Source organism: Atractosteus spatula, chromosome 2, assembly GCF_055471065.1.
Source record: "Atractosteus spatula isolate fAtrSpa1 chromosome 2, fAtrSpa1.hap1, whole genome shotgun sequence".
Taxonomy (NCBI): Eukaryota; Metazoa; Chordata; class Actinopteri; order Semionotiformes; family Lepisosteidae; genus Atractosteus; species Atractosteus spatula.
In genome coordinates, this window is record NC_142707.1 from 2,991,204 (window position 1) to 3,012,624 (window position 21,421).

A 21,421-nucleotide genomic window follows, 5' to 3' on the forward strand; every position below is an offset into this window, starting at 1 on the left:
CGAGGAGGGGAGGGCACGGGACGGGACGTCACGCGCTTCGGCAAATACAAAACAGGCAACACGCAACACGCAACGCACGGCGCGCAGCCGGACCGCAAACACGCCGGCGGACGCACAACTTGCTCAGAATCTGGAGAGTCCCGGGAACACCGAGATAAACATGCCTCTGAAGTTTGCAGGAGCTGTGTCAGTGGGAATGCGGTAAGCAGAGCACAGGTTGTATGAATCTCTATATCCCAGCGAGTGAGGTGACGCTTCTGAACCTGGTAGATTTTTTGGATGGGAGTGAGCACAGTTATTGTTGTTTATTATCGGTGTCGTTAACATAAAACCTAAGAATGCTGATGTTGTAAACAGCCCCAGACTTCTCACAGTCTCTGGCTGTATAAGGGTGACCACCCTGCAGCTGCAGCCTGGCTGTCAGATCTCAGCAGCTCATCCAGCCTGTCTGGGTTCCAGCTGTGTGAAGTGTGGGGCGTGGTGGTGGACCAGCAGGTGGCGCTCTGCCCACTGGACCAGAATTTCCAAACCAGTGCCTCAGTGTGGTGACCGGGCGCAGCATGCTGTCCTCTGGATGAGACGTTAAGTCCAGGTCTCGCCGACTTGGTCATTAGAGAGCCCCTGTGCGCTTGTTCATCCTGGTGTCCCGGCAAAATTCCTCTCTGAGCCAGGACACCCTCACCCTCCTGAAGCTCCCCCAGGTCTGCGAGCAGGGCTGGGGAGCCCCGTCTCCCTGTGTGCAAAGAGCTTTGAGATCAGGGACAGAAACGTCTTTCAATTCCACTACTTAGCAAATGGGAAAATCTTTATTTCCATTGAAGATACAATGTCTCTGACATATTTTGGGGCTCTTATCTGGGGGGTGCCTGCTGTTCTCTCTTATTTGGGTCTGACTTTTTATTGAGTATCTGAACTGTGAGATTTTCAGCTTAACCTGAAGTTAGATCTGTGGACTATAGTGTCACTTCAAATGAGATTTACACAACAGGCGTCTTTGAGACCATTAACAGGTTTTTGTCTGATGGCCTTTACGAATCAGTCAGTTACAATATCAGGGTTGGGCGGTGTGTCGATGAGTTTCCATTTAAACTGGGTTCTTACTGAGCTCAGGAGAGCAGGGGACAGGACTGGACAACTACAGACACACTGACCGGCCCTGCAGGACCAGGACTGGACATCACTGCAGACACACTGACCGGCCCTGCAGGACCAGGACTGGACATCACTGCAGACACACTGACCGGCCCTTCAGGACCAGGACTGGACATCACTGCAGACACACTGACCGGCCCTGCAGGACCAGGACTGGACAACTACAGACACACTGACCGGCCCTTCAGGACCAGGACTGGACATCACTGCAGACACACTGACCGGCCCTGCAGGACCAGGACTGGACAACTACAGACACACTGACCGGCCCTTCAGGACCAGGACTGGACATCACTGCAGACACACTGACCGGCCCTGCAGGACCAGGACTGGACAACTACAGACACACTGACCGGCCCTTCAGGACCAGGACTGGACATCACTGCAGACACACTGACCGGCCCTGCAGGACCAGGACTGGACAACTACAGACACACTGACCGGCCCTTCAGGACCAGGACTGGACATCACTGCAGACACACTGACCGGCCCTGCAGGACCAGGACTGGACAACTACAGACACACTGACCGGCCCTGCAGGACCAGGACTGGACATCACTGCAGACACACTGACTGGCCCTGCAGAACCAGACTGGACATCACTGCAGACACACTGACCAGCTCTGCGGGACCAGGACTGAACGTCACTGCAGACACACTGACCGGCCCTGCAGGACCAGGATTGGACAACTGCAGACACACTGACCGGCCCTGCAGGACCAGACTGGACATCACTGCAGACACACTGACCGGCCCTGCAGGACCAGGACTGGACATCACTGCAGACACACTGACCGGCTCTGCAGGACCAGGACTGAACGTCACTGCAGACACACTGACCAGCCCTCCAGGACATCACAGCAGACACACTGACCCTAAATGACCAGGGCCGGTCAGTGTGTCTGCAGGGGTGTCCTGCAGGACCAGGATCGCTCACCCCTGGGTCACTGCTCCTGTTTTTTTTAAATCGGTTCTAGGCCGGTCACCTGCACTACACAATGAGGCCACAAGAGGCCGCTCTTGTGTTGGCAGAAATAGCTCTGCCGTTTGTGGGGAACTTTACAGGTGTAAAAAATCGCGCTTCTATCACTCCTGCTAGGGGCGGCCGGCCGTGATTCGCTGTTGTCCCCCCAGGAATAACTTACGTAACTTGCGTCCTCTTCTCACGTATTGAACGGTATTTTAAAATATATGCCTTCATCAGGGAAATAAAATCAGAACACTTCTGAACAAAGACCGATGACCTTAGTGACGTACCACACAACTTCAGCCACTACGCTACAATTTATTTGAGCGATCTGCAGGTCTGCTCTAAAACGGATATAAGAATACTGCATTCTAAAAATCCCCATATTCTTTAAAATGTATATCTCCATTGCTGGGGGCGTTTTAGACGAAGAAAGCCGGCCATCCCTTCGCGCGATCCCAGACAGAAAGTCGTTCGCTTGATCTCGGGCAGAGAGCTCGCCTGGACAGAACCGGACTCCGGAGCTAAAGCTCGGCGGTGCTCCGAGGAGGCTGACGGGTCTGGACGGTCCGCAGAGAGTCAGTCCGCCCTGACCGCCCGTCTCTCTGCGGCTCGGGTCAGATGGGTCAGGAAGCGGAAACTGTAGTGGAACTGCAGGACGTCGCACACTTTGGACCAGAAGTGGCCGGACAGGCGGCGGAAGCCCCGGTAGCGGGCCAGGGGCAGGTCGAGCAGCTTCAGCCCCACGAACCCGGCGCACGACAGCAGGGCCAGGCACAGGTAGCGCCGGGACAGCGCGTCTCCGTGCCGCCGCTGGACGCGGAGCCCCTGGCCGGCGGCGAGGGCGATGTGGAGGCCCAGGGCCGCCTCGAACCCGCGGTCGTGGAGCAGCGCCAGGGCGAAGCTGCCCAGGGAGCACAGCTCCGCCGCCAGGCAGAGGCGCGGCTGCCACCCGTGGGTGATGTAGCGGCACCACACGGGCACCCAGGCGAAGATGGGGAGGGTGAACCACTGGTCCAGCACGGCGGGCAGGCGGGCGAACGTGGCGAGGCGGGCCCACTGCACGGGGCCGTAGGCGAGGGCCATGGAGGCGAAGACGTCCTTCATGTAGGCCGCCCCCTCGCTCGTCCGCTCCGCCCGCAGCCAGAAGAGCCCCAGCACCATGTAGCCCACGTTGACCAGCGAGTTGCACGGCATGGCCAGCCAGGCCGGCAGCCCCGGCACGGGGGTCTCCGCGTAGTGCTCGTAGCCGAGTTCCACCGCCACCGAGTCGAAGAGGCCGCTGGCCGCCACGGCGAGGCAGAGGGCGGCGGGGAGCGACACGTGTATCAGCGCCGCCTTCATGCCTGGAGCTCTCGGGCTGCCGACGGCCCGGCAGCCGCTGCGTCCGCCCTGCTGCTTTGCGAGCGGGTTGCACGGTATCGGCAACCACAGGCCAGTGCTGCTGCTGGCTCTGTTTAGTTTCTACCCTTTTTTTAAAAAAAAAACTTTGCAAACCGGTACGTGCACCGCTGTAACCAGGTCTTTAAAAGCCTCGGTAGTAGATGTTGCTTTAGGTATTTGTATGTTTTGCGGTCAGCTCATCGGCAGCCGGGTTGTTGCTCTGAAGCGATCGCTTGTTCTTCCGGGGTCTTTTTTTTGTCTTGCCAAATGGGCGTGGTTGGGGTAGTTCCTACCCTCCCATTGGCTGAAACGCTCTGTCCCAAGTACCGCTGCCCAATAGTAACACAGACTTGGGTGGCAGCTGGAGCGTCCATTGGCTGTTTGTGGAGATCCCTCCCCCCCCCCCGGCCTCCTTTGGACCTGCCCGGTCGGGCGCAGAATAAACACCTGGAGTAAATTCACAACATGCTGTCGTTGCTGGAGTGGGGCAGCTCGATTCGTGTTAGTGAATCGAGTCGTGTGATTTAGGGAATCTTTTAAGTAGAACTGAATCTACGTCCCCAGTGAGGGTGAGAGAGGGAGGGAGGGAGGAAGTGACAGTGAGGCCGGCCGTGAGGATGGGCAGTGTAGTGGCAGGTGCAGGCTGCAGTGCTGCTCTCTAACCCAGCGGTTTCCCTGGCGACAGGTGATTCCCATCACCAAGGAAACCTCAGGATTCTGGCAGAGCCGTTCCCTGTGCGCTCTGCTCCTGCAGCCAGCCAGGCCTCTCTCTCGCAGAGGAAGAAACAGATGTGAGATCAGTCCGGGCTAAAACTCTGTGGCGCCGTGTGCGGAGCCACCACACTCCCTCTGCTGGCGACACCGGATCCTGGCCTGGACTTGCGGCTGCTGGGATTCCCAGTGCACGGTGTGGAATTGAATGGGTAATAATAAAAATGATCCATTATTTGTATAGCGCCTTTAAAAGTGACTTCGCAAAGGGCTTTAAAGTAAGAAGAAAGTACACATTTAGAGCAGAATTGCACAATTTCAGTGGGGGTTTGGAATACAGTAGAAAAGCAAAGGGCCAGCAGACACAGAACCAGTCAAATCCAAGCCCTTCTGAAGGAGAGGGTTTTGAGTCTTGATTTGAAGGAGCTCAGGGAAAGGGAGTCTCTGATATTCTTCGGGATATAATTCCAGAGCTTTGGGGTCCTGTCACCCATAAAATGTAGACAGGCTTGGGGGACGGACAGGAGAATTTGATGAATGAAGGTTGCGAGGTGGGTAGTGGGATGATAGAGGGGTACTGAGGTGCCAAGCTATGCAGAGCCTTATAGGTGAGCATGATTTTGAAGTCGACACAAAACCTGATGGGAAGCCAGTGCCAGGACTCCAGCATAGGAGTGATGTGATCACTTGCACAAGACCTGGTCAGGATTCTGGACAAACTGAATCAGTTTGATCAGTGGGGATTTAGGTACCCCAGCGAGTAGAGTGTTTCAGTAGTCAATTTGAGAAAAGACAAAAGTGTTGACCAGCTTTTCAGTGACAGTTAGCAACAACATAGTCTGGTGATATTTCTAAGGTGGAAAAAATATGTTTTTACAATATGATGTACATGGGGGGGGGGGTTCAACTTCAAAAATCACCCCCAGGTTGTTTAATTTAGATTGAAATTCAAGTACAGTGCCACCCCCAGATAGGGTTACTGCACTGCCTTTACAAAGTTGATGGGAGGTGCCTAGAAGCATGACTTCAGTCTTGTCACACTTTAAGGGAATTTTGAGTATTCCATGTTTTTATGTCAGAGATGCAATTAGAGCAGAGACGGCCACAGTCACACTACAGTCACAGATTTAGTATGGACATAGATTTGAGTATCATCAGTGTATAACTGATCATTTAGACTATGTGATCTTAATAGCTGACCAAGTGGGAACAAGTAATAGGTTTATTCCATGCTGAAAAAAAGAAGAAAGAGAACACAACGTTTCATGTAAACATGTAAATGCTTAATAGTAAGGGGCCAAGTATTGAACCCTGAGGAACACCAGACTTAACGAGTCCAACTTCAGCACTGACACCCCAAAGAGAGAGAAAGTGCTGGCAGATCAGTAAAGACTTGAACCACTTAAGAGCAGTGAAAAAACTCCCAACACAATCTCAAGATGAGAAAATAAGATGTCAAGGTTAACAGTTTCAAAAGCAGCACTGGGTCAAAGAGAATAAGGATAGAAGGAACCAGAATCAGAAGCCATCAGAAGAAGACTGTTAGCGACTTTAAACAGGGCAGGGCATATATATATATATATGTATTATGTTCTCCTCCCCACTGATAGCTGATGTGTGATGAGAGTTCTGGCGCACTATGGCTGCCGTCGCATCATCCAGGTGGGGCTGCACACTGGTGGTGGAGGGGATCCCCATTACCTGTAAAGCGCTTTGAGTGGAGTGTCCAGAAAAGCGCTATATAAGTGTAAGCAATTAAATTTAAATTATATTGTATGGATATATGCATGTGGGATGCATACAGTATATGCATATAAAGGAACAAGTAATAGGTTTATTCCATGCTGAAAAAAAGTTTTGGTTGTGTTTTCTTTCTTCTTTTTTTCAGCATGGAATAAACCTATTGTTCCTTTGCAGCCTACGCATGCTGACGCAGCTCCCCACCTGAACTATATATGCATATATGCATGGATGAATATATACAGTATATATGGATAAGGAAGTGGGATAGTGTGGGATGTGGATGGAGATATAGATGTATGGATATGGATGGATATATATATGGATATATGGGTGTAGGAGTGGGATAGTGTGGGATGTGGATGGATGTAGATGTGGGAGGTAAGTAGAACAGCAGTTGTCACAGTCAGGGCCTTCTTGCAGGTGGTCTCCACTGTAGCTGTTTGTATTTTTAAGGATCCTCAGGTTGGATCTTGGAAGTGAGGACCATTGAGGGGGACAAGGGAAAAATGAGGAGGTTTTGTGTGTAGCCGGGGGGGAATCGTTATTTGTTTGTTGTGTTTTATTGGAGGAAAGCCAATAAGAAAGATTCAAGGAGACATGGAGTCCCCGTCTTGGCTGCAAACCTTGTTTTATAAGTGAGCGGGACATTTAAAAATGACAAAAACCCACAACTCAACAACACTTTTATGTTGGAACCAGGAACAGGAAGATGACTCTGCTGTAGTGCAGGACCACAGCCCTGGGATACTGTGTCAGAAATGTATTTTACTCTCGCTGCCTCTGTCTGCAGTGACTGCTCCACCACACTTTAATTTCCAGCCTTAATAGAATATTACCATCAGATCAAGGGAACTTAATCTCTTTTGCAGTAACGAGGGGAGTTTACAAGGGCATATATTTTGATTGAAATATGTAAAATATGGGTGAATGGTGACTTCGCTGCCTCACAGCACCGGGGACCTGGGTGCGATTCCTGGGTTGCTGTCTGTGTTGGAGTTTGCATGTTCTCCTCGTGTTTCGTCTCACAATCCGAAGACACGCTGATGGGTGAATTAGCTTCTGGGGAAATCGGTCCCAGAGTGAATGTTTGTTTCTGTGTGTGCTCTGCTCTGGACTGGCGTATTGTCCAGGCTGTACCCTGCCTTGTGCCTGTTGCTTGCTGGGACAGGCTCTGGCTCAACACAAATCACTGCACTGTTTGGCGGCTTAGCCCTGTAAATAATGCTTCGACTTGGATACAGTTCTGAAGGATGTCGAAATTTAATATTTAGCCACAGGGCTCAGTATTATTGTGGTGAAAATACATTCTAGTAATACTCAGGAGTTTGCACATTTTGTTATGGTAGAGGGTGGTGGTGGATAGGCCTTTGTATTTCCGAGACAGATTGCGCAGTGGTTCCAAATTCTGGTACGGTGACCCACACAGCTGTTGTTTTTGTTACAGCTGTTTCCCGAGTTACGCAATCAAATCCTTCATCGACTCGATAATAATAATAATAATAAGGTTACTTCGGACTGTTCGTTCCCAACTCTTAAACACGTTGGAGCTTTGAACATTGTATTGTGTAACATAAAACCCCAAGCTTGTCACTAGAAACAAAATGCAAACATTTCAATGCAGCAACTTCTTAGATCACTTAAGGTTCAATAGTTAAGTAATTAAGGTGGGCCGGACCACAGATTAGCAGGTGGGTGGGTCACCAGTACCAGGACTGGGAACTGGACTACAGGATATAGATGTAAATGGAGTACAATCACAATATAAGAACATACTGTAATGATTAAAAACGAGAAGAGGGTCATTTGAGTTATCAAGCTCCTTTGGTAATTAGCTACTATTTTTTTTAATTTGAACCTGTCTCGATGTCTGTTTTGTTCGATGTCTGATCCAAAGATCTTGTACACCTGTTTCCTGAAAGAACCCAGAGTATTGGCTTCAATAATGTAATTGTTCGACTTGTTCCACACTCCTACTACCCTTTGTGCAAAGGTGCACCTCCTATTCTCAGTTTTAAATGCTCTTCCCTGTAGATTCCACTTGCATCCTTTGGTTCCTGTGTCACTGTAGATTCTGAATAAGATCATAGGGTTGAAGGAGTTGGAACTGAGTATTTTTAGTCTTAATCCATGGACACAACAGGGAAAAGTCATGGAAATATTTAAAATCCTGCCAGGCCATCACTAGTGTGCTGCTTTGGGACCCGTAGTGGCACAAGAACCCATTGACATGTGAAAGTCAAGAGGCTGTTGTGCGCTTAGAATGAAAAGCAGGAGATAGTTCCTCACACAAAGAGTTGTGGGTGCCTGGAACAACCTACCCATACATATCAATGCAGCATCACTTGCGTACTTAAAAGCTTTAAGTCCTCAAAAGATCAAGTCTTTGGACAATAAGCTTCTAACAAACAAGGAAGATGAGCCAAATGATATTCTGCTGTGTGTAAACTTTCTTACTTTTATAATACCCTGAGATCATAATAATGGATTTTGTGTTGAAAAGTGAATATTTTCAGATAAAATCTACAGATTAAAAAAAAAAACATCTCTCATTTGTCCAGATCACCTTGAAATGCACTAATCTGTTATTTAAAATGTGATGTCATTATATATGTGGCGCATAACAGACACGGTGCTGGCACAGCTTAGCTTCTTTGAACGTTAAGGTCGGATGCCTGCTGCGTCTTGCTTCACGGCAGTCATTGCGTTTTACCTCAGAAGAAACCCATTGACAGGACCCCTGCTGTAAACGGAGACGGAGGCGGGGAGTTGGCCGGGAGAGGGTTTCTTTTGACAAAATGGCGGTTCATACACTAGGAAGAAAACACAAATTCAAATCTGCTTTTACGAAATGGTGGAAAGCGTCACATCTTTTTGAATCGCGCTTCGGGAAAACATCAGAGGCACACAAATAACCACACGATATTTTGTCCACCCCATTAAGCCGATTCCAATTCCTTTGCTGTATATTTTACTGTAAAAGGGGGAGGCGGGGACGGGTTCGGTTGCTTCTGCGTCGGTGTGCAATTGTTTTAATCTCCATAAAATATGAACAAAACGCACTGTACCACCGGTAAATCGAACTTCGATATAAATAAACGCGGCACTGACATGAAATAAGCCCACTCTTTCTGTAAATTATTGCTTAGTGCCAGTACCGGTTTCCCTCCCGCCATGTTGAGTAAAGTTGTCATCGCCATCTTGAGTAAGGGCATGTGGATTTCCTTTGTTTACTGCACGGCAACTCCCATTACATTGTGGAAAAAAAACTAAATTGCTAAATAACTTTACTTTTGAACAGTAGACGAGTGTTGTTAAAGAAAGGTGACGATGTCTGATAAAAATCCATCCAAGCGGGGGTTTTAAAGTGGCATGTTGTGTTGTTTTATATAAAAAAAGTTAACTTCATAGCTGTCCGCCATTTTTGTTGTGGGTGTAGGGAGCTGTCTGTCTTGTTGTTTGGTTGTCAAGAAGATGGCGGCTCCCAGGCAGGCATGAGAGAAGATACTTCTTCACAAACCGACGTTACCCGGGTTATTTGCACCAAGTCCGGTCTTCGAGTCATTCTGTTGAAATTCGCGACGTGACGAAAGTAAGTGCTTTGGGTTGGGGGGAAAAAACCACGCGTGTCATTTTGTTTGGGCCGTTTTATTTTGTTATGGCTAGCGCCTCCGCCATTTTTCTTGAGGGAGGCAAGAATGGGGCTGTTTTTGTCGACAAGATGGCGGCTTCCACCTGAGAAACGTGAAAAGAAAAAATAAATATATCAAGTTATTTTATCCATCCGTGGCCTGATAAATACGCATTGATTGTTTTTTTTTTTTGTTGTAAAAATGACATGCTAAGATACAACGAAATAACGGAAAAGATTTAGGGAGGGAACTTAGCAAGAGAGGTGCAAAGCGGAATTCTGTTTCTGCAGGGGACTGTAGAGATGATGGTTTAATGTGAACCTTGCACTAACGGGCTGCAAGGTGCCTTATAATAAGACCCGGGTCGTCAAATTAAATTGAATGGGCTCGTAGCGGGAAAGAATTGTTTCGTGTCTGGAAGTGGCAGAGGTGGACGAAAAAGAAAATATTGTTTATGAAGCAGCGCATCCCGCCCCCCTGGTAAATCTCTCGGCGCTCCATTCAGCCTGGAGAGAGAGAGAGAGGAGGGGATTGTTGGGTTAGTGAACAAGATGGCAGCTCCCAGGGAAGCATGAAAATAGCCTTTCTGCAGTAAATAAAACTGCCGTCACACACTAACGCTTCTGTTCAGGCATAACACATTGCAGCTCCCGATTATTAAAAAGCGCTTGGGTGGTCATTACTTTTGTTGCTGTTTTTAACTTCTGATATTTTCTTGTGTGTGTGTGTTTTTTTTTTTACCCTCGCTTGGTTTCGCTTTTTTATTTTTTCATTATTTTTTTTTTCTCGCGTTCGCCATTTTTTAGACTGGCGAAAGGAAGGCAGGTTTGTTTGGCTGCTACAAGATGGCGGCTCCCATGGAGTGGCACTGCTTTTCAACTGGAGGGATTTAACTGCGGGGACGGGGCGAATAAATGCGTTTTTCGAGGGGGGAAAGAGGATCACAAATTGTCTGAGGGACTGTGGCGTTCAGTGCCCAGGATTTTGAGCCCCGGTGGTGCAGCGGATGGGTTACAGACAAGCCGGCTTTTTTTTCCAGATCTCCTGCAAAGCATCTGCCGCTGTTTTGTAAAATGGCGGCACCCATGGACTTGCATCTTCCTGAATATTAAACCGCAAAAATAAACATTCTGGAAACTGAGTTTAATGTGTGCTGTAAAACCCAGCGGGGAAAGAGGGTTACAACATTCGAAATATTTCGATGAGATGCGCTTTTTCTTTTTTCCCTTTGATAACTTAGTTTCCGAGTTTTATTGGTTTCGGTAGACTTTACGGTATCGTATCATTTTGCTGGGATTAAACAAACAATTCCGGGGGATTTTTTTTGTCTGTTTTTTTTTTTTTAAAGAAATGTCTTCTTCTGGTTCCGTGGGATCTGGGACCACCGGATCGGGCTTCGTTCTCCAGCCGCGCTGGAAGCGGGTTCTCGGTTGGTCCGGCCCGGTCCCGAGGCCGCGCCATGGCCACCGAGCCGTGGCGATCAAGGAGCTGATGGTGGTTTTCGGAGGAGGCAATGAAGGCATCGTGGACGAGCTGCACGTCTATAACACAGGTGAGAGCAGTTACACTGCGGACATTATTTATCAACACGGACGGAGACGCGGTTGAGCTGACCTACCTAGTAACTGTAGTCATTTTTGCAGGCAGGGCTGCAGTAGTGTTCAGGCTTGGTTGCAAGCGTGTTCGCACGCATTTCTTTATTTCTATGTGAAATATGTGGAATTTGATTACTGGTATCACCAGTGCTGCTGCATTAACGTTTTTCCTGGTATTGCCGGTGTAGTAGCTTTGTTGTTGGCCTAGATAGCCGTGTATGAAAATACATAGTACTGTGACCGTGCACGCCTAGTTTTAAAAAAAAATCTAAGTCAGACAACTTTTTGTCTAAAATAAAATATTTTATTTTAATATACTTTTCAATATTCCGGCACGGGTCTCTGCACGTAACCGTAAAGGTGGATTTTGGAAGCGATTGCAGAAGGAGCACATCCCGAGACAGCGGCAATCCTGTTTTAGTTTGTTTTTTTTTTTACCCCCATAAAACATTTAAACTTACGCGTGAGCTGCCATATTACTGCCCGAATTTAGTCTGTGCCTTAATTTAGCGGTGCCTTGCCGCTGGGCAATTTGAAAATTGTACTGTGGATTGAATCGTTTCGGTCTAGTCAGATAGCAGCGAGTGGACAACCGATTTTTTCCTACCAACCTTAGTTAAACAAAAAATTAAGGCTTGAGTTGGCTGTGGGTTTTAGTAGTTAGCGTTTTGGTCTGGAGAGGTATCGGTAGTAACTTGAGATGTGATTTTAAACGACATTTTAAAACGTTGATTTTAAAAAAAAAGAGTCGTTAGGTTCAACCGCGGCAGCAGCCGGGCTGGGAAGAAAATGCCCTAAGAAAAATGGCGGGTTAAAAGTAAAATGGGCGACACCATGGTTACCGTACTCCGAGGTGCATTCGGCGGTGCCTTATCATTTTTAATTTCTCTCCCTCGGTTTTTACCAGCCCGGTGGTTTGGATCATTTCTGATTAAAATTAAAAAGCTTATTAGCCGGAAGGGAGCGACCGCGACTCCAGTTTCGTGGGCTTTGTGCTGGGCGTGTGAGCGATACCCCCGCTATTTCGGGTTCCTGTAGTTTATCGCGGGCGGCGCCATTTTGGAAAACCGTGACTAAGGTGCCGGGGAGGTTGGGCATGTTCGGTTCATACAGGCCCCGAATCTGAGCGGTACCGGCGCTCACGGCTGCCCGGCTCTCCCTCCCGGTGTTATTTACGGCTCTGGCTTCCCTGTGTGTGGGCCCGGAGGCGCTGTGTACGGGTCTTTGTCCCGGCGTCTCTCTCTCTCTCTCCCACTTCCATATTAGCCCGTAGCGCCAATTTAGAAGTGTCACTGCCCTAGGCATCTACCTTAAAATATACCATTTTCAGAAGAACAACGTATTAAAGAGTATTTTACAACACAACCGATAAGATTTCTTTATTACTGTACCATCATAATTTATAACGCGTTTGATTCTCCCTTAATTTTCCGTCCATAGTTATATGATGCCGGATAAGTCGTCTTTTTTTAATTTGACGTTTGTCTGAATTTCCCCTCAGCGTTAAGAATATTCGTGTTTTTTTAAAAAAATATAAATTGAAATCTCTTTTAAGTCGTATTTTTTCGCCTATAACCGTGTACGTCTCAGACGGTGTTTTCCTGCGGTGCAGTCTCCCCCCAACACACACACACACACCCGTTTTGGCGGAATCTCATTTTCAACCTCCGGGAATTTGGGGGTGCGGTTTTCCTCCTCCCCCCTCCCCCCCCCCAAAAAAAAAAATGTTCGTTTTGTGTATTAAAAAAAATAAAAATTTTAATTAGCCCCGTTTTGGCGCCAAATCTGTGACAGTGGCGCTGTCAGAGGCCGGAATGACAGCGCTGTGTCATGCAGACCGCCGAGCGCAGCGATGCGTCTGCCATTGTCTTCCTGCAACAAAAGGCAGCTCATTGAGATGCGCGGCGCTAGCCGGGACCTGTGGTTGGTGGCATGCATCTTAATTGTGCATATATGCTGCAGGCGTTTGAATCTGCGATAAAAATCGTTTCTCGGTGGCGATTGTGCCCGCACGCACACACACTCACAAATCTAGGGTGTAGGTAGGAGGAAGTCGGGCAGCAGCTCCGGAGCGCTGTGTTGAATTTGAGCCCTAGACGGGAGGCTCACGGGTTTCAATCCTAGTTGGGATGCTGCAGGGGGGGGTGGGGGTGGATGAGAGGCACTTTGATGAAGCTGGTCTCCGGGTTGCCATTGTTTAATGAGAATTTGAATTAATGAGAACACCGAGTTGTGGGGAGGTGTTTGAGGTCGGAGTTAGAAGGGGGGTGGGGGTGGGGGTGGGGGGGACTCCACACAGACCTGGGGGGACCTGTTTGAGTGAGACACCTGGGCCTGAGAGTGCAGCGAGAGTTAGCATTTTAATAATAATTCCTTACACTTCTGTAGCGCTTTTCTGGACACTCCACTTAAAGTGCTTTACAGGTAATTGGGATCCCTTACACCACCACCAGTGTGCAGCCCCACCTGGATGATGCGCCAGTCCTCTCCCCACACACCAGCTCTCAGTGGGGAGGAGAGCAGAGTGATGAGGCCAGTTCAGAGAGGGGGGTTATTAGGATTGGTAAAGGCCAGGGGGAAATCTGGTTTTACTTCTCATCCGAAGGATGGTGCCTTTTTGTAGACTAGTGTCCCCATCACTATAGTGGGGCATTAGGACTCACACCGACCGCAGGGTGAGCGCCCCCTACTGGTCCCACTTACACCTCTTCCAGCAGCAGCCTTAGGAGTCTTAGGAGTTTCCCAGGAGTCTCCCATCCAGGTACTGGCCAGGCTCACACCTGCTGAGCTTCAGTGGGGCTGCCAGCTGTGAGTTGCAAGGTGATACAGCTGCTGGCTCGACCAGTTTTGTGGTCACAGCAGCTGAGAGGACACGGGCCTGGTTCCTCCTCTCCGACTGTACTCTTGCTGGTAAGGGCTGAGCTCGCCTGTATGTGCGTACACAGCTGGAACCCGTTGCTCCCCCCTGCTGTTCTGTACCAAGCCGCGTACCTACCTCAGGGAAGCACGGCGCTCGGTGGGCGTGACGCCCTTCTATGTGCTGCAGTGCTTTGCAAGAACCGCACGCCTGACTGTCGGTTTACATGCCTCAGCTTTTCACCGTCCAGGAGCTCGTGAAAGTGAGCCACTGTCGCGCATCTTAAAAAAAAAAACAGGAGCTGGCTGCAGATTGCAGTGCTGGAGTTTCAGGTGTTTAGCTAGAAAGACGTGTGTGCACCTGCTCTTTTTTATTTATAATTTTCTGTGCTTCTTCCTTCCACTGAAAACTGAATATGCTTTACGCTGTGTGTCCCTTACGGTGCCTTGTTGCGCTCATCTCTTTCGCAGAATATTTTCCTGTTATGTTTTCTACCCATGTAAAATATATAATAGAAATATTAACGGTCTCAATTTTCATAGCAAGTGAGTATTGCAATTCTTTTAACACATAAGCTAAAACTTGCTGTGCTGAAGACACTAAGGTATTTGTCTGGGGGTGAAGTATTCTATACTTTCCAATTTCCCATTGGTTATCAGAAATCCACTTATTCCTGGTGAGGGTCACGGTGATCCGGCGTCTATCCCAGAAATACAGGAAATAGTCTTGCCTTGCTCCCTGGACACTTGTGTGTTGCAGACCTTTTAGTTAGGCCATACAAAATATACCCTGGCTGTGGAGGTCTGCGGTCTGTGTACCTTTATTTAGTATTAGTTGCAAGTGCTCTACACCTGGTGTTGCTTTATGCATGTATGTTACAAAAAAACGTTTCTCTGTCTGCATGTCTGCCTGTCCACTGTACAGTCCGTGTATATATGCAGAAGGGCACGCATGTGCATGTGTGCAGATTTTTTTTCTCCTTTGTGAAGAGTTTGGCCTCGCACTCCTGTGCGCTTCTCTAAGGCTTTAGAAGTCTCAAGAACATAAAAACTACAAATGTGAGATGACCGTGAGATGGTGCTATTTTTATAACTTTATAGCCAGCACCTGTATGGCCCTGCAATTCACTACTTGCAGCCCACTGGAGTTCAGCAGGTGTGAGCTTGGACAGTACCTAGACGGGAGACCTCCTGGGAAAGCTCAGGCTGCTGGAAGAGGTGTTAGTGGGACCAGCAGAGGGCGCTCACCCTGCGGTTTGTGTGGGTCCCTAATGTCTCAGTATAGGGATGGGGATACTAGACTGCAAACCAGGTGCCGACCTTTGAATGATATAAAAAAACAAGGTCCTGACTCTCTGTGGTTGTTAATCCCAGGGCGTTTCTTGAAAAGAGTAGGGGTGTTACCCTGGCGTCCTGGCCAAATTTCCCCCCTGGCCTTTACCCATCATGGCCTCCTAATAACCCCCCTCTCTGAACTGGCTTCATCACTCTGCTCTCCTCCCCACTGGGAGCTGCTGTGTGGGGAGTGGACTGGTGCACTATGGCTGCTGTCCAGGTGGGGCTGCACGTATATCATCGTGGAGGGGGAGGGGGGGTGTCCCTATTATCTGTAAGGCATTAATTTAGTTGTTTATCAATCTGATCTCATCCAGCCAAATATGAGAAACATCTCGTTTTCACATCTCGACGCACTTCTTCCTAGCATGAAATAAACCTTTAGCTGTTCCAGAAGAGAATTTGTTAACTGCACGGCGAGGAGCTGTGGTCGTTACGCCTCGGGGTGGAGGAGAGGGGACCCGCGAGGCGGCCGGGCAGGGGGCTGCGCTCCCAGCTCGGGGGCAGCGGTTGCACTGCCTCCTCGAGGGGGGTGGTGGTGTTGTTTTTTTTTGTGTGTGTGTGTGTGTGTTGGACACACCTGCCGCTCGGTTGCGTTTTGTTTCGGGAACCGTATCGCGCAGCTGTGCTGCTGCAGAAATAACTTTTGAAAAAAGAAACTGAAAAAATAACGACGGACTAAAAGCGGCGAATGTTGGGGGGGGGGGGGGGGTTCCGAAGCACGCGACTCTCTTGTCTTTGTGCTTCTGTGCTCCAATTCATTCATCGCGAGCTCCAGGGTCTCCATCTATCCGATGCCCAATAGAATGTGTCGCAGGTGCTTTTGCTGCCTGCCCGCCCGCCCTGCACGTGGGCTTCTCTGAGGTTTCTGTGCTGGTTTGCGGCCAGTCGGGGCACCTTGGTGTGTTCTCCCGGTGAAGCTGCACGCAGAAGGGGGGGGGGGCCGCCGCCTCTCCCGGTCTCTGCAGAGGGGCTGGGGAACAGCGCACCGCCGTGCCGCTCTCCTCTGGCACCTAAACCAGCGTCTCGCGGGGTTCGAGATAAAGCAGCCAAAACGGAAAGAGAAGAGAAGAGACGAGCGAATGAGGAGGAGAGCCTCGCTGTGCAGCTGTCCTGCTTGCTCGCTCGCTCTCTCTCTCTCTCACTCCCTGTGTCTCCCTCCCTCCCTGTGCGGTTTCAGACAGGAAACTTGTGCAGCGCCGGCGGCGTCGTTATCTGTTCCGTCGGGGCAGGGCTTAGTGAATCCCCGTTTTAATTGGCTGCCTTTTTGTTTTTGTTTGAAAGTAAACCCTTAACCACAGTAAGTGCATAATGTCCTCGGTGCAGGTGTATGTGGACCCCCCCCGTGTTTGCGTCGACAGAGCTTGTGGGGAGCGTGGGCCGGCTTCTTGGGGGGCGGGGGGGATAGCGGAAAATGGGCTTCGCTCTCTTGCCCCCCCCCCCCCCCCCGGCTCTGGCATCGCCCCTGGGGTTGTGGCGGACCAGTCAGCTGTGCGTTTGTTAAAGATTCGGCCGCTGGCAGCTCTGTGACGGGTGCAGCAAGTCACAAAGTTCAGTTTGAAATGCCTCACTGTGACCTCTGGCCCCGAGTTACTTTTTCTTTCCCGTTTGCGTAGCTGACTCCCCACCGGTGAGCGTGTCCGAATAAATCTGTCGTTTTGCGGTCCGAATTAGTCGGCCGTGAGGGCCCGAGCGGATGATACAGGGCTCGGTAGGCTGATCCTGTTGGGGGGGTCTCATCGACCCCTTGTACCCTGGACAGCGCAGAACCTGCTCGTTTTGCCTGGCGGAGTGATCCGCTGTTTGGAGCGTGGCGCGCTGCTTGCTCGCTTGCTCGCTCTGATCCCAGGAGAGATCGGGAGCGAATCCCGGCTGGGGCGTGCTGGACAGAGCACAGCTGGACTCCTCTCGCCTGGGAACAGAACCCTGAAGGGGTGGTGAGGCAGGCTAGAAGGCAGCATGGTGTCGGGTGTGCATGGAATTGTTCACCCACAGCTGAAACCACTCCAGGAAAGGAGCTACTAAATAAGTTAAAAAACAATTACTGAATGTTCACACCATAATAAAGATATTTCTTGAGGGCAGTTAATCCTTTTCGCGATGGAAAACCACGTACAAATGGACACCCCTTGAAATGCACGCCTGAGAACCTGGAACAAGCACAAAGCAGTGAATAGCTGCACCTGGGAACTTGGCTGTAGGCATCGCGCAGAGCCTGATGCAGATGCTCCGGCCGTGTGCGGGTGTTGGAGCGAATGGAGGCGGAGAAGTTTGGGGAGAATCACTGCTGGGCTCTATACCGTGTACGGTTAGGCGTCAGTCACAGTGGGGGCCAGCCAGTCCCTCCTGGACAAGCATTGCTGTCATTGAGTTGAGGGGCCTCTGCTAGCTTGGCGAGTTCTGAAGGCTTGGTGTCGTGAAGGGTTTTTTGAAGTTGCCAATATGCTCAGTTCAGCGAGGGGGAGGTCCTGGAGGTCTGACAGGTCCTTATTTGAGATGGTCAAGTCACAGAACAAGTTACCTTTTGATCAAAAATGCCCTCGTTCGCCCTCTGTTTGAAATGCGTCTCGGGGATGCCGTACAAAACCTGCTGTTCTGTGGCTCAATGAATAAGTTGAAGGGCTGTAATACTAAAGAGCTCCACACAGTAGCAGCAGTGAGTCTCGCAGCTGCAGTTAGGAGGGCTGTGACCCAGCATTACTCTGCAAGCGTTCAGCTGGAACCTGGAGGTGCTCACTCAGACAGGCTCATATGCTCCGCGCTTTTATAATAAAAAAAATATACTCGTGGAAGACTGACAGATTTGTTCATGCTGGCATTCCAACCGTAGCATTTTGAGAGTGAAAGTGTTTTTCGTGCTCCTGCCTCTTCCTCCCCGGCCCGACGCCCCTCGTCCTCCTCGCTCTTCCTCCCCGGCCCGCTCCACACTGACGCCTCTTTTTATTTTTTCCTTCTCCTCTCTCCCTCCCTTTTCTTTCTAGCCACCAACCAGTGGTTCATCCCCGCGGTCCGGGGCGACATCCCGCCCGGCTGTGCGGCCTACGGCTTCGTGTGCGACGGCACTAGGCTGCTGGTGTTCGGGGGGATGGTGGAGTACGGAAAATACAGCAACGACCTCTACGAGCTGCAGGTAAGGGGGTGGGGGGGTGCCGCGCTGGGCGAGACCTGTCCGCGGAGGCGAGGTGTCTGCGCCCCAGCCGGCTGCCTCGGGGGGGCCGGTAATGTCTGTGTGCTCGTGGCCCTTCAGCTCTGCCGGCCTTTCATCCGCACGGTGACGCCTCGTACGTCGTAAAAAGGGGCATCTTCGTCTGCAAATAAATCTGCGTTGAACCACACGGGGCTTGCGTGTTCCAAAATAAACCCAGTGAAAGCTTTCTGCTGCGCTAGTCCAGGTTGCTAAAGCGATGCAGGTCTAGAGCTGTTTGCAGGGATGACCTGATCTGCGTTCTGCTGATGTACAGGCCCCGGTGCTTTTGATGGTGACCGAGCGCTACAGCCTCCACAGCTGTTACAGCTCTGTTTCATACAGATTAGCCCTTCAGGGGGAGCGCTGACCTTCTGGCTTTGTTTTAAAAGCTCAATCTTTTTAGGCTCCCTCTAGCTGACGTTTTTTAAAGCCGAGTCCATGTTGAATGTTTTGGGCTTTCGGTGTTGCAGATCTCTCCCGTGCTGTAGGAGTCTATTTTTAGAGGCGCCTTGAATCATCCCGCGACACGTGGAGACGGTTCTGTTTTAATTCTGGCGCCGGCCCCCGGTGTGCGGGCTGGCTCGGGCCCCGAGCAGGAAGCCAAAAGGGGAGCTGTTGCTAGAGGCTGTCCTGTGCGGCTGGGCATCACGCCCACCCAGTCCCTGACACTGAGGTCTGTGCTCCCAACTCAGGCGAGCCGCTGGGAGTGGAAGAGACTCAAGCCCAAAGCCCCGAAGAACGGCCCCCCGCCCTGCCCCCGGCTCGGACACAGCTTCTCCCTGGTGGGGAACAAGTGCTACCTGTTCGGGGGGCTGGCCAACGACAGCGAGGACCCCAAGAATAACATTCCCAGGTACGGGGGAGAGGGAAGGAGGGAGAGAGGGATGGGTGGAGAGACTGAAAACAGAGGGAGGGAGCAGCAGCAGGAGGAGAGGAACGGTAGGAGCTGAGTAGGAAGGAGAGCTGGTGGAGAAGGGAGGGCAGAAGGAGAGGGGTGGCCTCAGGCCCCAGGCACATGGGAGGTGGGAGATGGGAAGGTTGTAGAGATAAAATGGGGGGGGGGGTTTAGAGAAGATCAGATGTAGGGAAAGGAGAGAGAGATGAGAGCCGAAGAGCAGCTCTGAGCGGGACCGAGGCTAACCGGGCCCGTGCCGTGCTTGTGCCAAGGTACCTCAACGACCTGTACATCCTGGAGCTGCGCGCGGGCTCCAGCGTGGTGGGGTGGGACATCCCCATCACCTACGGCGTCCTGCCGCCCCCCCGCGAGAGCCACACGGCCGTGGTCTACACCGAGAAGGAGAGCAAGAAGTCGCGGCTCGTCATCTACGGGGGCATGAGCGGCTGCCGGCTTGGAGACCTCTGGACGCTGGACATTGGTGAGCGGGCTGGGGGGCCGAGGGGCGGGAGGGAGGTCGTGGTTTAGCTCTAGCGCTTCTTACGCCTCGGACTGTGGGGCGCCGCCCTGCCGCTCGCTGGCCGACGTGCCTGGGGCAACGGCAGTCGCTCAAGCAAGCGGAGGGTCTAGGGGGAGCCAGAACCCTGACCGCTGTGTTCGTGGCTCTCCAGGACTGGGGACTGGGGACTGGGGACTGGGGACTGGGGACTGGGGACTGGGGACTGGGCACTGGGCACTGGGCACTGGCCATGGCGTTCTCTGGCTTTGCAGATCTCTGCTTTCTCGCTCTGGCGTCGAAAGCAGAGATCGTCGTTTTCAGGTTAATTCTCGAGATTAACTTAATCCCAACAACAGGCTCCCGTGTCGAGCTTTAAAGAAGCCAGAGCCGACGCATTGGGTCGCTGTTAACCCTCGACCTGGCCTTGCACGCTGGGGGCAGAGAGACGCACGGGGGAGTATGGAGGAGCTCCGGGCGGTCTGGGGAGGCCGAGCCGTGCGCGCTGTAGGAATGCTGGGGCGCGCCTGTGACGCGTTGTGACCTTTCCGCTTGCTGCCCTGTTCACAGACACCCTGACGTGGAACAAGCCCACGGTGAGCGGCACGGCCCCCCTGCCCCGCAGCCTGCACTCCGCCACCACCATCGGCAACAAGTGAGTGTCCCCCGAGCCTCTCCCGACGCCTTTCCCCTCTCGACTCTCTTCCCTTCGGAGCGGGGAGCACGGCTCACGTGCCTTCCAGCGAAATATCAGTACTGGGGTTGTAGTATTACTCATAAACTTGTGATGAGCAAGGCAGTTCTATCGTATGTAGCGAATGCAAGGTCCCTGACCCAAGCAATAGCTTCTGGTCCGGCTGTGTTGAGGGTGTTGATCCTCAGGAGTGGCCAGTCCTTAAGGATTGTGCCGCATAGTTTGCTCCATCCCTCGGGAACACGGAGGTGTGGATTCCCATCTATCCTGTTAGTGCCTAGCCATGCTTTGGGAAGCTAATGATCCAGCTAAGCTAGATTCTTCTAAGAGAATCTCCAGGGAAAGAGTATCGCAGAATCCTTGTCCAGGGGTCCCAGGTCTAATAAGGCAAGGTCATCCCCCAGCCCATAGGCAGCAGCAGTAGCAGTGTTGCATCTTGTAGTCTCGTCTCATCAGATCTCGATGCCAGACTGGACCGGGTCGCTCTCGGTATTGGGAGACGGCTGAGGAAACACCAGGTTCCTGCTGAAGTAGTGGACCAGTAGGGGGTGCTCTCTCCACGCCCTCCCCCCCCCCTCCCTCCCTGCACCCAGGCCAGAATTTCTAAGGCCCCGAGATGTGAAACAGGCTGTGACAACCTGGTCATTAAAAATCCCAGGTCTGCTTATAAGTCAGGGTGTGAACCCCCATGTTCTGATTAAATCAAAATGAAGGGGATCCCCACATTCAAATAGATTGTTTGCAGTGTAGGTGGGGTCCCCTAGTATATAAAGGCAAA

The 21,421-nt window shown here is 51.1% G+C and overlaps 2 protein-coding genes across 3 annotated transcripts in view; one reads left to right on the top strand and one right to left on the bottom strand.

Annotated features, from left to right (window-relative positions):
* Positions 1-188: 188 nt before the first annotated feature.
* LOC148838998 (host cell factor 1-like) overlaps positions 189-21,421 on the top strand; it is a 42,133-nt gene continuing 20,900 nt past the window's right edge. Inside the window, exons 1-6 of one of the 2 annotated variants that reach the window (XM_088938332.1) lie at positions 189-201; positions 10,934-11,137; positions 18,353-18,501; positions 19,251-19,411; positions 19,726-19,934; positions 20,520-20,604. In XM_088938332.1, coding sequence (XP_088794458.1) covers positions 10,936-11,137; positions 18,353-18,501; positions 19,251-19,411; positions 19,726-19,934; positions 20,520-20,604 — 806 coding nt within the window. In that variant the 5' untranslated portion in view covers positions 189-201; positions 10,934-10,935. Of the gene's footprint in view, positions 202-9,407; positions 9,546-10,933; positions 11,138-18,352; positions 18,502-19,250; positions 19,412-19,725; positions 19,935-20,519; positions 20,605-21,421 lie in introns of those variants that run through there. The other variant, XM_088938324.1, reaches the window with a different exon arrangement.
* Positions 2,422-3,739, bottom strand: tmem187 (transmembrane protein 187). Its single transcript, XM_088939379.1, has one exon. The coding sequence runs from the start codon at positions 3,461-3,463 to the stop codon at positions 2,699-2,701; it is 765 nt and encodes a 254-aa protein (XP_088795505.1). The 5' UTR covers positions 3,464-3,739; the 3' UTR covers positions 2,422-2,698.